This window comes from Schistosoma haematobium, chromosome 1 (genome assembly GCF_000699445.3).
Source record: "Schistosoma haematobium chromosome 1, whole genome shotgun sequence".
In the NCBI taxonomy this organism is placed as follows: domain Eukaryota; kingdom Metazoa; phylum Platyhelminthes; class Trematoda; order Strigeidida; family Schistosomatidae; genus Schistosoma; species Schistosoma haematobium.
The window spans coordinates 52,012,429-52,036,055 of NC_067196.1; the positions used below are offsets into that span (position 1 = coordinate 52,012,429).

General features: G+C 39.4%; 1 protein-coding gene across 2 annotated transcripts in view; it reads right to left on the reverse strand.

Annotated features, from left to right (window-relative positions):
• MS3_00001550 (uncharacterized protein) overlaps positions 1 to 23,627 on the reverse strand; it is a gene marked incomplete at its 3' end in the record, with an annotated part of 46,005 nt that overhangs the window by 10,310 nt on the left and 12,068 nt on the right. The window contains exons 5-6 of one of the 2 annotated variants that reach the window (XM_051209018.1): positions 12,485 to 12,629; positions 1,446 to 1,608 (exon numbers count right to left, since the gene is read on the reverse strand). In XM_051209018.1, the coding sequence (XP_051074436.1) occupies positions 1,446 to 1,608; positions 12,485 to 12,629 (308 nt within the window). Of the gene's footprint in view, positions 1 to 1,445; positions 1,609 to 12,165; positions 12,262 to 12,480; positions 12,630 to 23,627 lie in introns of those variants that run through there. The other variant, XM_035733999.2, reaches the window with a different exon arrangement.

A 23,627-nucleotide genomic window follows, 5' to 3' on the forward strand; every position in this document is an offset into this window, starting at 1 on the left:
TAGTGTGTTTTTCGGCCCTCCACTTTTCCGTTTCCCTTCAGGGTTCCGAGTTGGGGCTTGCCTCGTAATGCAGTTCGATGATTTCTCCAAGGCATGTCCTGTCCACCTCCAACGTCTTTCCCTAATTTCCTATTCAGCTAGAAGCTGATATGTTCTCTCCCACAGTAGGCTGTTTCTGATGGTATCCTGCCAACGCATATTGAATATCTTGCGTAGATAATTGTTTATAAATAGTTGTACTATTTTGATGATGGTTGTGGTAGTTCTCTAAGTTTCAACTCCGCACAGTAGGACTGTCTTGACGTTCATATAGAAGATTCTGACTCTGATATTGGCTTGCATACAGTTGTTTTGAGTTCCATATGTTCTTTAACTGTAGAAAGGCGGCCCTTGCTTTCACATCTGCATTAGACCTTCCTTGCTCATCGATGATGCTTCCCAGGTACGTGAATGCTCCCACCTCTTCCTGAGTTTCTTCATGAAGTGTGACTGGGTTGGTGTTTTCCGTGTTGTATTTGAGAATATTTCTCTTTCCCTTGTGTATGTTGAGGCCTACTGATGCAGAGGCTTCTGCTACACTCGTCGTCTTGACTTGCATTTGTTGGTGTGTATAGGATAGAGGGGCTAGGTCATCTGCGAAGTTGAAATCATCTAGTCGCATCCAACATATCCATCGTATTCCGTGCCTCTCCTGAGATGTGGAGTTCTTCATAATTCAGTCATTTATTTATGTGGATACATACATTGGCACAAGGGGGCGCGAAATACATATGCGCTACACAATAACAATGGGGTTGTAAGAGGCAAAGAATGTAAAGTGCGTATAGTAAAAGAGAAACAACAACGAACAGAAATTAGTGTATGAGGGTGAAATAATAATAATGATAATAATAATAGGAGAAACAGTTGAGTTAGCAAAAGTATAACCAAAAATAATTCTTTCAATCAAAGAAGTTACGTTCATTTTTTATGAACTAAAGGGAAGTTACAGCAGAATCGCCACTGGCTTCTATTCTGAGCCATATCTGATAATGTCTCTAGCCACCCATGTTCAATACTCTAGTGGAGTACTACGAGTTCGTGTTCCATCTGTCGATTCGGAATGCCGGATTCAGGTACGCCTAGTTGGGGACCCTGGGATATCTTCCTCTGGTTTTGCTGGTGTTGGTATCACACTGGGCGCCTGAGCAGGGGGAGTATTAATCGATTGAATCACTATTAACAGTTGTCTATGTGCTGTTAGATTAGAAGGCTCCATCAAAAAGAGAAAGAACTGGTTTGTGAAACGGTGTATTCTCGTTATTTCCGTCTACGCCCCAATTGATTGCAACCCGAATGCAATCAAGGATGAGTTCTACCATCAGTTGAATGATCTTAAGAAAGCGCAGATACTAACATATAAACGTGAATTAGTTGAATTCAACTAAATAGACATCGTAACTTACATGTTTGGTCATGAGTACAGTGAAGTTAATTGATAAAGCAGGAAGTGCTATGACAATTGTGAGTGGAAGCAGGATTGGTGTACCTAACATTATACTACAAACAGTAACAACACGACGAAGTTTTGACCATCGGCTGCGACCCAATACAGTACAACCGGAAAAACTGGAAATGGTAAACACATAAGAATGAAGTAGTGGAATGCAGTAATATGGAAAGTTATTAATCAAAAGTAGATGAACGTATCTATAAGTAATCGTATGACGTGGAATTTACACAGTACTCAAAAGTAACAAGCCAAAGAAAAAAATTATCTGGTATTTCTTAGTCTTCGGTGGTTTTCAGTTGGTTTCAATGCCCATTAAAAACGGTCTTCAGACTAACTAATAGTAATACCTATTAGTACTGAAAACTAGCAAGTAGCCAAAGTGTATTGAGTTTGATAAGCGAAACAGGTCACTTACTTTCTAATCGATTAAGACATACCTGGTTGTTGAGACTAATTCTTATCCATCATATCACAATATGAATTAAACTGAGGGGTATGTGAATTTGAATAATCTCATAATAATGAAACAAGAGTGACTCGTGGATTTGGCGAATTTCCTAGAACAGTAATTGTCAGAAAAGTTAAGTCAGTAGGACTATTACCTGGAGGTTAAGAAGACAAGGTAGGATCGGCAACTTAAACGGGACATTTATCTATAAATCGTTGGTTATATCTGTTTTACCACCACACTTAATAATAATAAGTGTGACTAACTCAGTCAGTTACCGAACAAAAATTCTTCTACTCAGGTTAACTTGCAGGCTACTGATACTACCTGTCTGCGTAAACGAAAGTAGGCAGTGAATGGTCGAAACATGAACCTCTGTATTTGGTAATCAAGTAGTTTAAATGCCAAAGCACCATTTTACAAATACGCGAGAAAATGAAAGACAATATGAAAGTTCCAGGCGTCCCATTACACGTATTCGTTTAGTTTTGTAATGTTTTTAATATGATTTGGATTTATATAAGCGTTGAGGTAATATAATAAGTATTTTAATTTAAATAGCTTATACTCATAATTTTGTCAGTCAGTACCTTTTGGTATGTAACGAAATTTGACGCACTAGCCCTATATGCAAGTCCATATTTGATTGAAAAAATAAATAGCACTTAGTTATTTGAGGTAGACAGGTATATCTTTTTGGGAAACATAATCTTTATAGCCGAGTTTACCATAGATGTATTGATTTATATCCTATGGATAACACAAACAACCGGCCTTTTATAGAAAATGTCGCTTCAGGATTGGATGTTTGTCAACGCCTAAACTAATGATATGGAGTGAAATAGTTGAATGCGTCGACCACTTCAGTTATCTTGGAAGTCTCATCAGACATCGTGGCTTGGTGTCCGATGGAATTTCGCAATAGATTCAGAATGCTCACTTCGCTTTTGCCATCTTTACTTTATGGCTATCTCATGACCTTAAAATTAGAGGATGTTTGTGGTTTACTAGTACTTTATCAGAGATGCTTTCGAAGCATTGGATTATATTGAAACGATAGAGAACGCAATGCTAAGGCGATTGAGATATCTATTGTGTGCCACGACAAAACGCGGTATCAATTCATGAAGTCATCGACTGTTCGTCCAAGTTATGAAGGTAGGTGAAGGCTACTTGGTTAGGATCTTTGGGTGATATGGCTCAGAACCATTCGTGATGGCATAGGTCTGTTTACTCGTTTTCTTTCTATCAAACTATCTTTTCTCGAGTCATATCCTCATTCTTTAACTTTTTCTAATACATCTGATCAGTCAGTCAGCTACAACGTAGGACCAGGCACATATGTGCATCGGTCCAGGTTGCCATACCGCATCAGCACAAGATGGACACCGGATTCATAGCAGTGGTTAGGTCAAAGGTAGTAATATATAAGAGAAAGATTGCATATAGAGATATAGTACAAGAAGAAAAAATTGGTTCGTAGAAAGAAAGATATGAAGCGATTTTTAATCTCTTAGTTTAAGGGAAGACAGGGAGTGTATACACCTACGCCATTGTGATCGATTCTGAGCCATGTCACCAAGAGTCTCCAACCATTGGTTACGATAGTCACGCGGACCCCAACCAAGTAGTCTGCATCTACCAACATGGCTCAGACTAGAAGTTAGTGACTTCAAGCACTGATGCCACGTTTTGGTTTGGCCGCCCCTAACTTTCTTCCAACCATCTCCAATACCGGATAGCATTGCACGTCGTGGTAATCGGTATTCAGGCATACGTAACACGTGGCCCAACCATCTCAGTCGATGAAGATTCATAACCTCATCAACTGATTTACCATCATTCCCTAATACCCTGCGTCTAACCTCACTATTACTTACCCGGTGATCCCAGCAGACGCCAGCAATATTTCTAAGGCATCTGTGGTCAAATACTAATAGCTTACGAGTGTCTTCTACTCTCAATGGCCATGTTTCGCTACCGCAAATTAAAACAGAACGGACTGCCGCGCAGCATACTCGTCCTTTTATTGATAGACGGATATCTCGCCTTCGCCATAGGTGGCGCAAGTTGGCAAAAGCCAATCGAGCTTTTCGAATCCGTGCTGAGATTTCGTCCGATACCAACCCATTAGGGCTGATCAGACTTCCAAGATAAGTGAAGTTGTCAACGCGTTCAACTACTTCACTCCCTATCCTTAGTTAAGGTGTTAACGCAGACCAGCCCTGAAGCAACAACTTGCATTTCGAGGGAGAAGCGCATTCCAAACATTCTGGCATTGTTGCTTGCGGCAAGCCCATTTGACTACTGTATCATTTATCTATTCATTGTAACTCAGACTCAATTCACTATGTTAATTTCGGTGTGTATGATCGAATGTATGTCTGTACATTAACTCTTAAGCTATTTTCCTATTGGTTTCAATGTGCAGATAATCGATAATCTATCCACACCCGATTAACTCTCAAATATATATGGATTTTTAATGGACTCACACACTCTCTCTGTTTCATCGTGTGCTTGCTCACCGTACGCTTGTGGATTATTATTATTCATTATCAATAAACTATCTCTATAACTGGTGTTCAGGCTTTTTAATAATCTCGAGTAAATTCGCAATTCTACTAGGAGATTAAGCCTACCTAAAATACTCAGTTACGGGATATTATTATTTGGAGTCAGATATTGAGGACATCATCCTCAACATATTGGTGACCCGCCTTTAGAACGCGCACCATTTTCCTACAAAGTCTGCTGCATTCTCCTCAAGAGTATCATAAAGAACTTCATATTGGAATTATTATTATAATTAATAACAATCCATTGACAGTCATAATAAATTCACTCATAATATTTTCCCTTTGGAATTATTACTGTATATTCTCATACATATACCCAAAGTGACAATTTTTCTTTTCGGTGAGTCTTATATATATTTCTTGTTGTTATTTTTGATTTCTCTTCATATTGTATATTACAATCCTCGGCTTATTATTACTATTGCTTCTTCGTATCATGGCACTTGATAATTCGCTAAGCCTTTCATCTAAATCTATTTCCGTGGGTGCCATCTCTGTACCTTTACCCATTTTTAATCCACGAAAGGCTGGACTCTGGTTTGCTCGTTTAGAAAGCTTTTTTGTAGCAAACAAAATCACAAACCAGAGTACGAAATCTAGTTATGCAAATTCACTGCTGCCAGATGACGTCATTGAACAAGTGCCGGATGTCATTTTTAAGCCGGATCCTGACTCACCATTCGATTGTCTAAAAAGAGAGGTCATTCGTGTCACATCTCTCACCGACCAACAGACAATCGATCAACTTTTAGCCAACGTGGAGCTAGGTGACAATACACTGTCACAGTTAAAACGCCACATGACAAACTTATTAGGAAATCGTACAGTAGACAAACGTCTACTATATCAATTGTGGCTCAGACGTCTCCCTCAAAACATTCAACAGATACTAGCAATTGGAGACGAAGACGTTGATTTTGATAGACTAGCAGACATAGCCGACAGAATTTACGAACGGTCCAAGACTCACCTTGTATCTTAAATCCAATCAAGCTCAGCTGACGAGATCGCCGAGTTACGACGATCAGTTGAGACCCTTACGAAACAGATAGCTCAGATCCAATTATTGAATGCCTCCCACAGCAAGCGTAGAGGAACATCCACAAGCCGTAGACGACGTAGTCCAAGCACTACTAGACACAACATTTGTTGGTACCATAGAACATATGGCAAACAAGCTAGAAAATGTACTCCGCCTTGTAACTTTGCAAGCACACAGAAAAAGGGACGTCAAGACCGCAGGTTAATGACGACTGCACTCACTGACCACAACTCTCAAGACAGTCGTCTATTATATGTTACAGACAAAAGAACCGGCACACAGTTTTTAGTCGACACTGGGGCAGAGGTTAGTGTAGTACCACCTACTGCACTCGAGAAAAACACACTTGACCCCAAACTAAAACTACAAGCTGCAAACAGGTCTGACATCAAGACGTACGGCAAAAGGCGGTTGCAATTAAATTTCGGTCCTAAATCTAATTTTTCATGGAGTTTCATCATAGCGGACGTCCTCGTTCCTATAATCGGCATTGATTTTCTGCAATTCCACAAAATACTGGTAGACGTCAGAAATAGGAAACTTGTCCTTGCCGAAAAGAGTAAGGAAATTAGAGGGATTATATCAAATGAGACTTCCATACATTTATTAGTTAAACCTCGTCACGAGAACGACAAATACGTCAATTTACTTAATCAGTTTCCAGATTTATTACGACCGAGTTTCAAACACGACAAACCGACGCATACTGTCGTACACCACATAAAGACAGAGGGTCCACCTGTGTTCGCACGTCCAAGACGCCTTGATCCCTCTCGTCTGGCTATCGCAAAGAACGAATTCAACAAAATGATTGAGTTGGGCATCATACGCCCCTCCGATAGTCCGTGGGCATCACCGCTCCATATGGTACCTAAGAAAAACTCTTCCGAAGTTAGACCGTGCGGTGACTATAGAGCTCTCAACAGCCGAACCATACCAGATAGATATCCTCTCCCACATCTGCATGACTTCACTCATAGCCTATCTGACGTGTCGATCTTTTCGAAAATTGATCTCGTCCGTGCTTACCATCACATTCCAATTCATCCAGATGATGTTCCTAAAACAGCCATTACTACCCCCTTTGGACTATACGAATTCGTCCGTATGCCTTTCGGATTAAGGAATGCTGCACAAAGTTTCCAGCGTTTTATTGACCAAGTGGTACGGGGCTTACCGTTTGTGTATGCTTACATAGATGACCTACTTATAGCAAGCAAAGATGAAAATGAACATCTAACTCATCTGAAAATGCTTTTTGAGAAGCTAAACGAGTATGGGTTAGCGGTCAATCCTGACAAATGTGAGTTCGGAAAACAATCCCTCACCTTTTTAGGTCACGTACTTGATAAGCAAGGCATTAAACCAGTTCCTGAGGAAACACAAGCTATCAAAAATTATCCTTTGCCTGATTCATTCAAGAAACTACGACGTTTCCTTGGGATGATCAACTTTTACAGACGTTTTATCCCTAAATGTGCAGACTTAGCAAAACCACTAACTGATTTATTGAGGGGACGAGCTAAATCATTAGCAATGACACCGCAAGCAATTCAAGCATTTGATCAGTTGAAAAGCGCTTTAAGCACAGAGGCATTACTCGCACGACGAAAGGTTGATGCACCTTTAGCAGTAATGACCGACGCTTCTAACGTAGCAGTAGGTGCTGTACTTCAGCAACGTGTCAATGAACAATGGCAACCCCTTGCATTTTTCTCAAAAAAGCTAAACGCAACGCAAACAAAATATAGCACATTCGGTAGAGAACTGTTGGCTATCTACTTAGCCATCAAACACTTTCGCTACATGTTAGAAGGCAATTCTTTCACGATATATACTGATCACAAATCCCTAAGTCCTTGATGCACAATCATGATAAATATAGTCCGCGCGAAATTCGTCAACTAGAATTCATTTCACAATTTGCAGCTGATATACGCTATATTAAAGGCAATGCAAATGAGGCAGCAGATGCACTATCGAGATTAAATATCAATACCTTCTCGATCCCTGATATAGACTATCAAGAAATGGCAAAGCATCAAAAGCTCGATACGGAGCTACAAAAGCTTTTGCAGTCTAAGGAAACGAAATTATTATTCCAAAACATCCCCATAAACAACAAGGACACCTTAACTTGTGATACCTCAACAGGTAAAACTCGCCCTTTTGTACCTTTCGGTATGAGACGAAATATTTTTGAGAAAAAACAGACAACTGTAAAACCGTCTAAACCTGCAGCAGAGCAAGCACCATTCAAACTACCTGCAACAAGCAACACTTCAAATCAAAGTTCAGCAGCAGCACAAACTACAACAAGATCAGGAAGAAGAGTACATTGGCCAGATAGGTATGTAGCAACCACTATATTTATCTAGACCAAATCCTGAGACTACTCTTATAACACATAAAAATCCTACTTTATTTTGATTACTATTTTTTTTATTTATTGGCCCCACGGATCATCATTATGCTTACATTTTAACTTTATACAATTCATTAATGTTAAATATACACTTGTATATACGATATGAAACGTTTCAACACACAAGCTGTTATTTCAATTTAACACTTACTCACCATATTGAGTTGTACTTTTATTTTAAAAACAGTTCCGTCCTTTATCTCTTTGTCGAACATAGATGTTAATCCAACTTTTTTTGTACATAAAAACATCAATGTTCTGGATGGGAGCTTATGTGGCAAGCCCATTTGACTACTGTATCATTTATCTATTCATTGTAACTCAGACTCAATTCACTATGTTAATTTCGGTGTGTATGATCGAATGTATGTCTGTACATTAACTCTTAAGCTATTTTCCTATTGGTTTCAATGTGCAGATAATCGATAATCTATCCACACCCGATTAACTCTCAAATATATATGGATTTTTAATGGACTCACACACTCTCTCTGTTTCATCGTGTGCTTGCTCACCGTACGCTTGTGGATTATTATTATTCATTATCAATAAACTATCTCTATAACTGGTGTTCAGGCTTTTTAATAATCTCGAGTAAATTCGCAATTCTACTAGGAGATTAAGCCTACCTAAAATACTCAGTTACGGGATATTATTATTTGGAGTCAGATATTGAGGACATCATCCTCAACATATTGGTGACCCGCCTTTAGAACGCGCACCATTTTCCTACAAAGTCTGCTGCATTCTCCTCAAGAGTATCATAAAGAACTTCATATTGGAATTATTATTATAATTAATAACAATCCATTGACAGTCATAATAAATTCACTCATAATATTTTCCGTTTGGAATTATTACTGTATATTCTCATACATATACCCAAAGTGACAATTTTTCTTTTCGGTGAGTCTTATATATATTTCTTGTTGTTATTTTTGATTTCTCTTCATATTGTATATTACAATCCTCGGCTTATTATTACTATTGCTTCTTCGTATCATGGCACTTGATAATTCGCTAAGCCTTTCATCTAAATCTATTTCCGTGGGTGCCATCTCTGTACCTTTACCCATTTTTAATCCACGAAAGGCTGGACTCTGGTTTGCTCGTTTAGAAAGCTTTTTGTAGCAAACAAAATCACAAACCAGAGTACGAAATCTAGTTATGCAAATTCACTGCTGCCAGATGACGTCATTGAACAAGTGCCGGATGTCATTTTTAAGCCGGATCCTGACTCACCATTCGATTGTCTAAAAAGAGAGGTCATTCGTGTCACATCTCTCACCGACCAACAGACAATCGATCAACTTTTAGCCAACGTGGAGCTAGGTGACAATACACTGTCACAGTTAAAACGCCACATGACAAACTTATTAGGAAATCGTACAGTAGACAAACGTCTACTATATCAATTGTGGCTCAGACGTCTCCCTCAAAACATTCAACAGATACTAGCAATTGGAGACGAAGACGTTGATTTTGATAGACTAGCAGACATAGCCGACAGAATTTACGAACGGTCCAAGACTCACCTTGTATCTCAAATCCAATCAAGCTCAGCTGACGAGATCGCCGAGTTACGACGATCAGTTGATACCCTTACGAAACAGATAGCTCAGATCCAATTATTGAATGCCTCCCACAGCAAGCGTAGAGGAACATCCACAAGCTGCAGACGACGTAGTCCAAGCACTACTAGACACAACATTTGTTGGTACCATAGAACATATGGCAAACAAGCTAGAAAATGTACTCCGCCTTGTAACTTTGCAAGCACACAGAAAAAGGGACGTCAAGACCGCAGGTTAATGACGACTGCACTCACTGACCACAACTCTCAAGACAGTCGTCTATTATATGTTACAGACAAAAGAACCGGCACACAGTTTTTAGTCGACACTGGGGCAGAGGTTAGTGTAGTACCACCTACTGCACTCGAGAAAAACACACTTGACCCCAAACTAAAACTACAAGCTGCAAACAGGTCTGACATCAAGACGTACGGCAAAAGGCGGTTGCAATTAAATTTCGGTCCTAAATCTAATTTTTCATGGAGTTTCATCATAGCGGACGTCCTCGTTCCTATAATCGGCATTGATTTTCTGCAATTCCACAAAATACTGGTAGACGTCAGAAATAGGAAACTTGTCCTTGCCGAAAAGAGTAAGGAAATTAGAGGGATTATATCAAATGAGACTTCCATACATTTATTAGTTAAACCTCGTCACGAGAACGACAAATACGTCAATTTACTTAATCAGTTTCCAGATTTATTACGACCGAGTTTCAAACACGACAAACCGACGCATACTGTCGTACACCACATAAAGACAGAGGGTCCACCTGTGTTCGCACGTCCAAGACGCCTTGATCCCTCTCGTCTGGCTATCGCAAAGAACGAATTCAACAAAATGATTGAGTTGGGCATCATACGCCCCTCCGATAGTCCGTGGGCATCACCGCTCCATATGGTACCTAAGAAAAACTCTTCCGAAGTTAGACCGTGCGGTGACTATAGAGCTCTCAACAGCCGAACCATACCAGATAGATATCCTCTCCCACATCTGCATGACTTCACTCATAGCCTATCTGACGTGTCGATCTTTTCGAAAATTGATCTCGTCCGTGCTTACCATCACATTCCAATTCATCCAGATGATGTTCCTAAAACAGCCATTACTACCCCCTTTGGACTATACGAATTCGTCCGTATGCCTTTCGGATTAAGGAATGCTGCACAAAGTTTCCAGCGTTTTATTGACCAAGTGGTACGGGGCTTACCGTTTGTGTATGCTTACATAGATGACCTACTTATAGCAAGCAAAGATGAAAATGAACATCTAACTCATCTGAAAATGCTTTTTGAGAAGCTAAACGAGTATGGGTTAGCGGTCAATCCTGACAAATGTGAGTTCGGAAAACAATCCCTCACCTTTTTAGGTCACGTACTTGATAAGCAAGGCATTAAACCAGTTCCTGAGGAAACACAAGCTATCAAAAATTATCCTTTGCCTGATTCATTCAAGAAACTACGACGTTTCCTTGGGATGATCAACTTTTACAGACGTTTTATCCCTAAATGTGCAGACTTAGCAAAACCACTAACTTATATTCTTCTGGAGTCTCGCGGTGATTTGGTGCAGCAACTTGGACAGAAGCACATATGTAACAGGTTATACGTTGCGCATGGTTAACTGCTTGACTGGGAACATATTCAATTAATAATTTTTCATACTAGGTAAACTAGAGGCCATTTAATGCTATTCACTTTCATAAACGCCTACGTTGCTCTGAGTAAATTGCGGTTGAACAGTTGTTAATTTAGGCGATTACTATAGTGGTTGGAGTTAGTCGAGAAGAAACCCTGAACTTAGGTTTCGTGTTATTTGGTACTCGTCAGCAAGGTGTACCTGCAATAATAAGGAAGCTGATGCCTCCTTGTGGGTCCAATACCGTAATACGCAGCTTCATAACCAGTGATGTTACTGCTGAGATTTTCGGACCGCGACTGACTTCCTGTAGGACTGAGATATCTCCGATTGTGAAGCTGAATGACACGGGATCGAATACGCCAGGAATTATTAGTACCCTCAAAGTTACAGGTACACCATACTAAAGAGTTCAAAATGGTATGAAACCTAGGTTCAGGGGTTTTAGATAGACTACCTCTAATCACCATTTTATATGTCAAAATAGTTTATGCGATGTCGAGTAACCCAAACTAGTGACCAGGTTGCAACTTGATCGATAGAATTCGATCAGCACTAAATAGGACTTGATATACGTAACGTTGGTCACTATTCCGAGATCAACCAATTGTAAGTGCTTAACGTTTGCTGGTCTCCAGGTTTGTGTTGCAGCTGTAGTGTTTAGTACTATATCAAGCCTATATTGGTCATTCTAGCTTCCGGACAGACCGATCTATTGATTTGTTTCAAGTCACATTTCGACCTCGTTAATTATTCGCTTATTAGCCTCGACTGTTTTTATATGATCATACGTGTATTAATTGTTTACCCTATTCATTACGTGTCTGCAACTTATTTTTGTCTGGTTATGAATATTGAGTCACACTTGACAAAATCGAAGTTGGCTTTCTCGCCTTCTCCGCATTCTGAGTGTCTGTCTTGATAAACACCACCATATATATGGGCGAGAATGACAATGATTGGCTGTTTACTTACTCAGACTTGTAGTCTGACAGGTGTTAGATGAATTATATATTCTCCCATCCTTATTATTATCATTATTATTATTATTGGATTGTGTAGGCTAGCTGACGGTTTTTGATGTAGAAATATATTTACGTTCTAGTCAGGCTAATCATGTGTTCTTGATGTGAGTTGTGTTGAAGTCCTGTAGAACAGACACTGGGAGGGAATCTAGTGTAGATATTCATCCAAGGCAAATTAACGTCCCATTTGTGTAGACAAGGAAAACCGGGCGTTATAACAATATATATTCATCAAAAGACCAAGGATTATTGCTTACGTACTTCAAATAATGAGTTGCTGTAGTTTCCCGTAAACATAACCAACAAAACTCATAATTACAAATTGAGCATACCATAGAATTACACCTTCCATCATTAAGTTTTTGTATGAGAGTTTTACAATTAGGACAGGGTTTCACTAAGGAGTCTAAAATGAAAACAATGAAATCAAACTAATTGAAAAACAACGTTTGAGTGGATTTATTGTGTATATAGAAATTAATGATCAACAATTAATATATACTACACACAAAAAGAGATTTACGAATCTGCTTATATTAGATAACAAATTCATCTCAGGTTTTTGAAGTTAATACTCTGTTGCTTTATTAGATTTAAGACATTGTATGTGAACAGATTGTTATGTCTCGTCGTCAATTTGTTATAACTGGTCGTCACTGATTGTGTTATGTCGGAATCACTTATTACTTATACTTGTAAAAACGAGGAACTACTGCAATTTCCACGACGGGAAGTAAGAACACCACAACCGGTACAATAGAAGATTTGTTAAACCCAAAACACGACGACGACCCTAGTCGAAAATACGCTCGTTTATACATTGATTGTAAACCTATTTGATAATTTATTAGGATGAAATTGCATATATAAAAAATTATAACAAATTCCATGCTACATGTCATGCTTATTTATTTATTTAAACACATAGATATTGGTACAAAGAGACACCAAATACATATGTGCCACACAAATCTCATTTGATATGTGTGAGGGCTGTGATACTGCCCGGGTGCCCAAACAGAAGCAGGTGGTTTTCTTAGGGGGCCACACCCGCAGCCTTCGACCTGAAGGTCTGGTCCACAAAACGGTGGAGCATCGTAAGGAGATGCAGTCCCATGGTAGCCGGTGACCAAGAAATTGGTTCGTACACCATTTGTTCCCGCAGGATACTGGAGCCCATGTGCACCATTGGTTTGTAATTAGGGTTTTTCAACTCCCCTAGGTGGACTCTCCATGTCCACCAACCCGGTTAAAGCGCCGGACGTTCGCTTTTCGTCCTCTCGATTTCGTAAACAACACCCCTACCACAAGAAGGCAATGAGTAGGACTTCTCTGGCAGAGGCTATATACGCGTGGCCATATGAGAGCATTTCGAGAGGGAGAGCGGACTCTCTCCACTCTCGGCTGTACCAGGGCATTTGGGGGCACACGCCATGCTGAGCATAGTTTATGTTAATTTAATACAAAAATATCGTATGTTGTACCGAATAAAATATCACATTGAAAAACAAAACAAATAATAAACTAAGTAATTATCACATTGAATTTAAAACGGGAGTACTGTTGAATAAAAATCACAATGAGTAAAAGAATCTAATGTCGCCTTTTCATCACGTCATATAACAGATGAACGTAGCCATTAAACTAGAAGACAGGTTTCGCTGTAAATATATATTCTGGTATCCTAATAACGTTAATGGTATATTAAGTGAGTCGACAAAATTTCAATGATGGTGTTCGTGCTTAATGTAAAAATTATCGTCTGAGAAATGACTGACAGTTGATTAAACTTTCATTATCTGAACGTTATACACAAAATCTTATATTTATCTTATTAAAAGTTTAAGATGTATTTAATGGAGAAGCACTAAAAAATACAAGTGATATTAAGTAATAAGCATTATGTATCAGACTAGATAGAGGTATAATTAATTTAGAATGAATGAATATATAAAAAAGATGACACTATTGTTAAACTGCTTTCTTTGTAGCCTACAGAATAAAAGTTGCCGATATTTAAGCATAACTAAAACTGAAATCTAATTAACAGATGATCAATCAACGTTAACTAATGAATTATCGTATATGAATGTCAAACTAGATTTCTAAACACAGAGTAAATAACCAGAAATACTGTGTAAAGAGGTATATTATAAACTGTAGTGGACTTAATATTTTCTTAACTTTAGAATATGATCCATATAAAAATTTATGTTATTTTAATGACATTACTTCAAGCGTCTGCGAACCTTTCTAATCTAAGTTAATATAAAACAGTAACAAAATACTAGAGAAAACGAAAGTGAATAAACTAAAAAAAGAAGACATTGCATAGTACCAGTAAAATCTTTTGCAACTTACCACACTTAAATCAGACTATTACAACATCCCTCATCATATGTATACTTAAAGGTTACTTACACGATCGAACGGATTCAAGATTTAACTAAGTTTCTGGAGGTTTGATGAGTTTAAAAACATAGAACTGAAAGCTAGAGAGCAGTGGACAGATTTAGTATGGATTTCACGAAGTTTTACTTCGAAACAGTAGCCTGTTGAGCTAGCTGAATTGAAACTGAGGTATTAACTAACTGACCACACTAAGTGTTCAGGGGAACATATATAAATGAACCAAGCTGAAAGATATTGGAACGTTAAATCCCTGAAGACAGAATACTTCGGGTTCGGCCATAAGAGTTGACATAGCACTACACAGTCGAACTGTGCGAAAAAAATCAAAAACCTGTCATTTTACGGTTAAACTAGAAGACCACACAAACCATCTTTAGAGTATTAAATAGCATTTGACAACTATAGAATGTGCCGGTTGTTTGTGTTATCCATAGGATATAAATCAATACATCTATGGTAAACTCGGCTATAAAGATTATGTTTCCCAAAAAGATATACCTGTCTACCTCAAATAACTAAGTGCTATTTATTTTTTCAATCAAATATGGACTTGCATATAGGGCTAGTGCGTCAAATTTCGTTACATACCAAAAGGTACTGACTGACAAAATTATGAGTATAAGCTATTTAAATTAAAATACTTATTATATTACCTCAACGCTTATATAAATCCAAATCATATTAAAAACATTACAAAACTAAACGAATACGTGTAATGGGACGCCTGGAACTTTCATATTGTCTTTCATTTTCTCGCGTATTTGTAAAATGGTGCTTTGGCATTTAAACTACTTGATTACCAAATACAGAGGTTCATGTTTCGACCATTCACTGCCTACTTTCGTTTACGCAGACAGGTAGTATCAGTAGCCTGCAAGTTAACCTGAGTAGAAGAATTTTTGTTCGGTAACTGACTGAGTTAGTCACACTTATTATTATTAAGTGTGGTGGTAAAACAGATATAACCAACGATTTATAGATAAATGTCCCGTTTAAGTTGCCGATCCTACCTTGTCTTCTTGACCTCCAGGTAATAGTCCTACTGACTTAACTTTTCTGACAATTACTGTTCTAGGAAATTCGCCAAATCCACGAGTCACTCTTGTTTCATTATTATGAGATTATTCAAATTCACATACCCCTCAGTTTAATTCATATTGTGATATGATGGATAAGAATTAGTCTCAACAACCAGGTATGTCTTAATCGATTAGAAAGTAAGTGACCTGTTTCGCTTATCAAACTCAATACACTTTGGCTACTTGCTAGTTTTCAGTACTAATAGGTATTACTATTAGTTAGTCTGAAGACCGTTTTTAATGGGCATTGAAACCAACTGAAAACCACCGAAGACTAAGAAATACCAGATAATTTTTTTCTTTGGCTTGTTACTTTTGAGTACTGTGTAAATTCCACGTCATACGATTACTTATAGATACGTTCATCTACTTTTGATTAATAACTTTCCATATTACTGCATTCCACTACTTCATTCTTATGTGTTTACCATTTCCAGTTTTTCCGGTTGTACTGTATTGGGTCGCAGCCGATGGTCAAAACTTCGTCGTGTTGTTACTGTTTGTAGTATAATGTTAGGTACACCAATCCTGCTTCCACTCACAATTGTCATAGCACTTCCTGCTTTATCAATTAACTTCACTGTACTCATGACCAAACATGTAAGTTACGATGTCTATTTAGTTGAATTCAACTAATTCACGTTTATATGTTAGTATCTGCGCTTTCTTAAGATCATTCAACTGATGGTAGAACTCATCCTTGATTGCATTCGGGTTGCAATCAATTGGGGCGTAGACGGAAATAACGAGAATACACCGTTTCACAAACCAGTTCTTTCTCTTTTTGATGGAGCCTTCTAATCTAACAGCACATAGACAACTGTTAATAGTGATTCAATCGATTAATACTCCCCTGCTCAGGCGCCCAGTGTGATACCAACACCAGCAAAACCAGAGGAAGATATCCCAGGGTCCCCAACTAGGCGTACCTGAATCCGGCATTCCGAATCGACAGATGGAACACGAACTCGTAGTACTCCACTAGAGTATTGAACATGGGTGGCTAGAGACATTATCAGATATGGCTCAGAATAGAAGCCAGTGGCGATTCTGCTGTAACTTCCCTTTAGTTCATAAAAAATGAACGTAACTTCTTTGATTGAAAGAATTATTTTTGGTTATACTTTTGCTAACTCAACTGTTTCTCCTATTATTATTATCATTATTATTATTTCACCCTCATACACTGATTTCTGTTCGTTGTTGTTTCTCTTTTACTATACGCACTTTACATTCTTTGCCTCTTACAACCCCATTGTTATTGTGTAGCGCATATGTATTTCGCGCCCCCTTGTGCCAATGTATGTATCCACATAAATAAATGACTGAATTATGAAGAACTCCACATCTCAGGAGAGGCACGGAATACGATGGATATGTTGGATGCGACTAGATGATTTCAACTTCGCAGATGACCTAGCCCCTCTATCCTATACACACCAACAAATGCAAGTCAAGACGACGAGTGTAGCAGAAGCCTCTGCATCAGTAGGCCTCAACATACACAAGGGAAAGAGAAATATTCTCAAATACAACACGGAAAACACCAACCCAGTCACACTTCATGAAGAAACTCAGGAAGAGGTGGGAGCATTCACGTACCTGGGAAGCATCATCGATGAGCAAGGAAGGTCTAATGCAGATGTGAAAGCAAGGGCCGCCTTTCTACAGTTAAAGAACATATGGAACTCAAAACAACTGTATGCAAGCCAATATCAGAGTCAGAATCTTCTATATGAACGTCAAGACAGTCCTACTGTGCGGAGTTGAAACTTAGAGAACTACCACAACCATCATCAAAATAGTACAACTATTTATGAACAGTTAACTACGCAATATCCCCCCAAATGCTATGGTTTGGCCGAGAGTGCGGTGGGTCCGCTCTCCGTTTCGAAATACTGTCACACGTCCACGCATTTACAGCCTCTGACAGGGAATTCTTACTCACTTCCTTCTCCTACCGCGAGTGTTGTTTACGAAAATGAGAGGACGAAAAGCGAGTGTCCGGCGCTTTAACCGGATCCTAAACCGACGGTGAACATGGGCTCCAGTATCCTGCGGGAACAAATGGCGTTTGAACCAATCGTTGGCCACCGGCTACCATGGGACTGCATCTCCTTACGATGCTCCACTGGCTTGTGGGTTAGACTCTTAGGCTAAAGGCTTCGGGGTGTGGCCCCCTAAGATAACCACCTGCTTCGGACTGGGCACCCGGGCAGTATCGCAGCCCACAAGCAAATGATGAACTCTCTATATCTATGGAAACTACTTTTCTCGCTTCGAATAACAATCAAATGATTCAAATGATTATTATTATTTACCACATTATTCACCCCCTTTTATACTTATACAGCGGCTCGTCTTTGGTGGAAATTCGACTGTATCTAAACATTCTCGAGTCACTTTCCGGTTGAAAATTGTATGTTACTACCGAATATGAGTACTGAAGCAGTTTTCCTGAAACCACGTGCACCATTCAAACTGGCTGCCTTCAACGTTCGCACACTTATGCAGGTTGGACAACAGATGGGGCTGGCTATGTCTTTAGAAAGTCTTGATATCCATGTTTGCTGTCTATCTGAGACCCGTATTCAAGACTCTGGTGAAGTACTACAAATTCGCTCTCCATCTGTCGCTTCGAAAAGCTTGTTTTACGTGCGCTTATCCGGGGACCCTGTGGCATCTTCGTCTGGTCTTGCTAGCGTTGGTGTCGCACTAAGCGCTAGAGCTGAGGCAGCACTAGTCGATTGGATCCCCATTAGAAGTCGGTTATGTGCTGTTAGATCAGAAAGTTCCATCAAAGTGAGAAATCGGCATGAGAAACGATGTCTTTCTGTCATCTCCGCCTATGCCCCGACAGATTGCAGCCCGGATGCAGTCAAGGATGAATTCCACTATCAGTTAACTGTTCTCCAGAAAGTGCGTTCGACAGATATTGTAGTACTAGCCGGAGACTTGAATGCTCAGGTCGGGCGTCTAGGCACAGAAGAGAATCGTTTAAGTGGCCGATGGGGAATTGTTGGTCGCAGAACAGATAACGGGGACCGTCTACTGCAACTGTGCACAGACTACAACCTGTTTCTGGCCAGCACGAACTTTCGGCACAGCCATCGCCGATGTGCCACCTGGCGTCCTCCCTCTGCATCTCAAGCCTGGACTCAGATTGATCACATCGCGATCAGCTACCACTGGCGTGGTTGTGTACAAGACTGCCGCTCCTTTTGGAGTACCTATTTGGACTCTGACCATGCTTTGGTCTGCGCAAATCTTAACTTACTTTTCAGTGGCCAACGAAGTGACCGCCACCAACGGATTGATATTAGCAAGCTGGTTGCAACTTCTGTTGCAAGTAAGTATCGAACCGAGCTAGCTTCTAGGCTGGCTACCATTCCACCGAAAAGTATAGATGAGCATTGGTTGCAATTGCATGACGCCATGAAAATGGTGGCTACAGTCAGTTAAGGATTCGTGAAACGTCCCGCTTATAAGCACTGGGTTTCTCCAGGTTCCTTACAACTCATTGAAGCCCGTCGGTCTACTCCGGGTGACCGTGAGTTTGACCACAAACGAAGGATGTTACGTAAGGAAATTGGGCAAAGTTTGCGTAAGGACTGAGAAGCCTGGTGGTCGGAGTGTGCTAATGATCTGGAAGCAGCAGCTGCATCTGGTAACTACCGGAAGCTCTTCCAGCTCATCCGAGCCACTGGCAGCAAGAAGTCTGATGTGAGCGAAACAATCTGCGAGGACGATGGGATGCCAATCACTAACATCCATCGACGTCTTGGACGATGGGCAGAATTTTTCGAGGGGCAGTTCAACTGGCCTGCTGCTCCGACAACATCGGTCACATTGTCCTGCCCTCCAAGGCCAGTGAAGACTGGTCCACCAAATGAGGTGGAAGTCCGCAAGGAACTCCAACTCTTGAAGCGCTACAAATCACCTGACCCAGATGACTTACCTCCGGTTCTTTTTACAGATGGTGGTGACTTTCTGACTAAGGAACTGACTGTGTTGTTTACAAAGGTCTGAGAGCTGGAGGGTGTACCGAGGTCATGGAATGAGTTCACGTCGTTCCTGTAACAACTATCCGGGAATAAGTCTACTTCCGATCGCGTCCAAGCTATTGGCTTCCGTCATACTTCGTAGGTTGTCCAAAACCCGAGAAAGATTGACTCGCGAGGAGCAGGCTGGGTTTCGTTCTGGTGGAGGATGTATTGATCATATCTTCACCCTCCGCCAAATGTTAGAACACCACCATACTTATCAAAGGCCAACAATCGTAGTGTTTCTTGACATCAGGGCTGCCTTCAATTATTGGATAGGACTGTTCTCTGAGATTGTCTATTGAAGAAGGGTGTGCCTGAGAAGTTTATTAACATCCTAAAAGCCCTATATACAAACACCTCAGGCAGAGTGACGGCATACAACCACCTTTCTCCATTGTTCGATTCGAGCAGTGGGGTTAGGCAGGGTTGTCCAATCTCACCATTCCTCTTCAACTTTGCCATCGATGACATTCTGGAAACAGCTCTGATGGATGTAAGTAATGGCGGTGTGGATCTGTTGCCCGGAGAAAGACTTCTCGACCTTGAGTATTCGGATGATATTGTCTTACTGTGCGATAACGCCCAAGGCATGCAAACCGCACTTAATCAGTTGGCAATCAGTGTCCGTAAGTATGGTATGTGCTTTGCACCTTCGAAGTGCAAAGTACTTCTACAAGACTGGCAGGATTCTAATCCTGAACTCACCCTGGATGGTGAGCAGAGAGAAGTAGTCGAGAAGTTCGTGTATCTAGGTAGCTGCATAAGTGCTGGTGAGGGTGTGAGTGATGAGATCAATGCACGTATAGTGAAAGCCAGAGCGGCTTATACCAATCTGGGCCATCTTTGTTAGTCTGGCTGTAAAAGGTCGGATCTACAACGCGTCGTGAGAGCAGTTTTGTTCTATGCTTGTGAAACCTGGCCTCTCCGAGTTGAAGACGTTAGATGACTCTGTGTTCGATCATCGTTGTCTCCGAAGGATTGCTGACATCCAGTAGCAACACCATGATAGTAATGCAGAGGTTCGGCATCGTGTGTTCGGGCACAGAGATGATAATGCAATCGATGTCACCATCTGGAAACACCGACTTCGGTGACTTGGACATGTTCTACGAATGTCGTCCCAGAGAACTCCACGTCGTGCATTATTTGCCGACTCTCGGACTGGTTGGAAGAAGCGGAGAGGTGGTCAGCGCATGACATGGTGTCGTGGTATGAAAGAAAGCTGCAAAGGACTGGCTTCTGTCGGTCCTTCACGGCCCCCTGGTTGGGGTCCGAGAGATGGTGCTACACAGTGGCTAGAGACGTCATCAGATATGGCTCAGAATAGAAGCCAGTGGCGATCCTGCTGTAACCTTCTTTTACTTTCTTCATAAAAAGTGGTTGTGTCTCCCTTACCTGAAAGATTTCTTCTGATTGTACCTTTCCGTTCCCCCACTTTTACCATTATTATTATAACACCACCTTACATCAATCTCTTCGTTACTATTCTCTCTTTTTTGTTTTCCTTCTCGTTAAGTTCTCATTGTTTTGTGTGGCGCATATATATTCGGCGCATTCCTGTACCAATATTTGTGTTCAAATAAATAAATAAATAATCTACGCAAGATATTCAATATGCGTTGGCAGGATACCATCAGAAACAGCCTACTGTGGGAGAGAACAAATCAGCTTCTAGCTGAATAGGAAATTAGGGAAAGACGTTGGAGGTGGACAGGACATGCCTTGCAGAAATCATCGAACTGCATTACGAGGCAGGCCCCAACTTGGAACCCTGAAGGGAAACGGGAAAGTGGAGGGTCGAACACACTACGTCGGGAATCGAAAGCAGACACGAAAAGGATGAATAGCAACTGGAGACAACTGTGAAGGATTGTCCAGGACGGATTTCTATGGAGAATGCTGGTGAGTGACCTATGCTCCTCCACTACGGGTAATAGGCGTAAGTATGTAGGGGAGTTAGTTAATAACCATCGGCTCACTTAGGTTATTGTGATTTGAATTCTGAGAAAGGACAGTTCTGTTTTATTGTTCAATGAACAATAACTTCTATCGACCAACGAAGTACACTAGTACATACGTCTTCAAACCTCAACGTACGCACAAATATATCTGATTAACTAAAATTTTTTCTAGACAATTTGTTGGATTCATTCGAAAAATATTTGCAGATTATGGATTTCTACTTGTCAAGGTGTTTGTAATTAATCACTAATGATTAAGTTAGTCACTAGATGTTTTTAGTCTGTTTCAGTGCATGAAAGATGTAATATAAACGAAAGTCATGAACTATTTTATTTTAGGTTATTTCCCTAAAATAATCTGTTATCCCTTAAATCTTTTCAAATACCTACTTATTTTTAAGATATTCTAAAATTATCCAAAAAAGGAACTGAGTTAGTTGTAAGAAGACAACCGTTCTTGACACATTATTTATATTACTTATTATGGTTTAAATTATTGCAGTGGTAAATGACATTGTAATTTGAATAATAAAATTGAAACAGGATTATCAGAGTACGATATATTTACCATCCTATCGGTTTTTATAAGATTCATTTAATCTTGAGTGGCTGATCAATATATGTGAAATAAACACGTTTACATTCAATAGCTTAAGATGTCTATTAAACGTTTACCAATAAAATGGGTGTATAAAAGGTTGAAAAGAAACAATGGAATGCATGACACCAAAACGGTATCGAAATAGTTTTATTATTAAGCTGGCAAAATCGAATATTGTCCATTATATGGGTAAAAGAGAAAGTTGAATTTAGGTGCAGCGATTGGACGACTGAGTAAGATTGCTACGACATGAGGCAATCTGAATAAACATACTATAGACCCAGGTTCTACTTTGTTTTACTATTGATTGGTAGTAAATACATGTATACAAACATGCATATATATATATATATATATATATATATATATATCCACGCCTACTTTAAATGAAATGAGTTGTTGACGTCAAGTAAACAATTGACAAACCGATCTGCTAAGCTGTATTGATCAAAATAATAAAGGACAGTAAAGCTTTACGGCACACAAATTCTCGTTGAAATATAGTATAACATACTATAAAATGTTTATGAAGCTTTGTATGGTCCATATACCAAACTGATTTGGTTGATTGGAATGCAATTAGTTAAAAAAGAATAACACTCGGTAAAAAAAACACACTCTAAAACATTAATTAGTAAAGAAAACCCAGATGATATTTAGTATAATCAATTGCCTTCAATTGAAATTCGCACATTTATCTATCTTGTATATGTTATTCCTCTTTGTATGTCTGTTTTGGATGCACTGATAAAAAAGGTTATACGGGTCACGATGATCAACATTAAAATCAGCTGTTTAGTGATTTAATTAAATTGACTGGTTATAGACAAGTCAACTAATTTTTTGTTTGATTAGTTGCTGTGATTGTTACAAGTTTAGTTTTTTGACTGAAAATCAAGTGTTATTGATAGCTTTATTGGAACCAATCATTTTTTCATGATTTGCATACAGTGACTAATTTCTTTTCTGTATTTTTATGCCTTCTTTTCTACTTGATGTATTTATAAACTTTTATTGTCTCTTAAATTCATTGCTCCTGAAATACACTCACCTAAGAAACTACAAATTTCACTTATTCATATCTTGATAGTCTTTGATCAAATTCTCTCTTAGTCACAATGACTTGCATTAGTTTAATTTGAAAGACATTTGTAAGCTGTAAGTATGTGACATTATTTATCTTTGAAGTTCTCGTATAAAAATATGGTTGAAGTCTAAGTACGAACCTGTACTTCGTTTGCGAGATTAATGTCACATAGCACTACTAAATCAACATTGAATTCATTACAACAATATCATCATGTG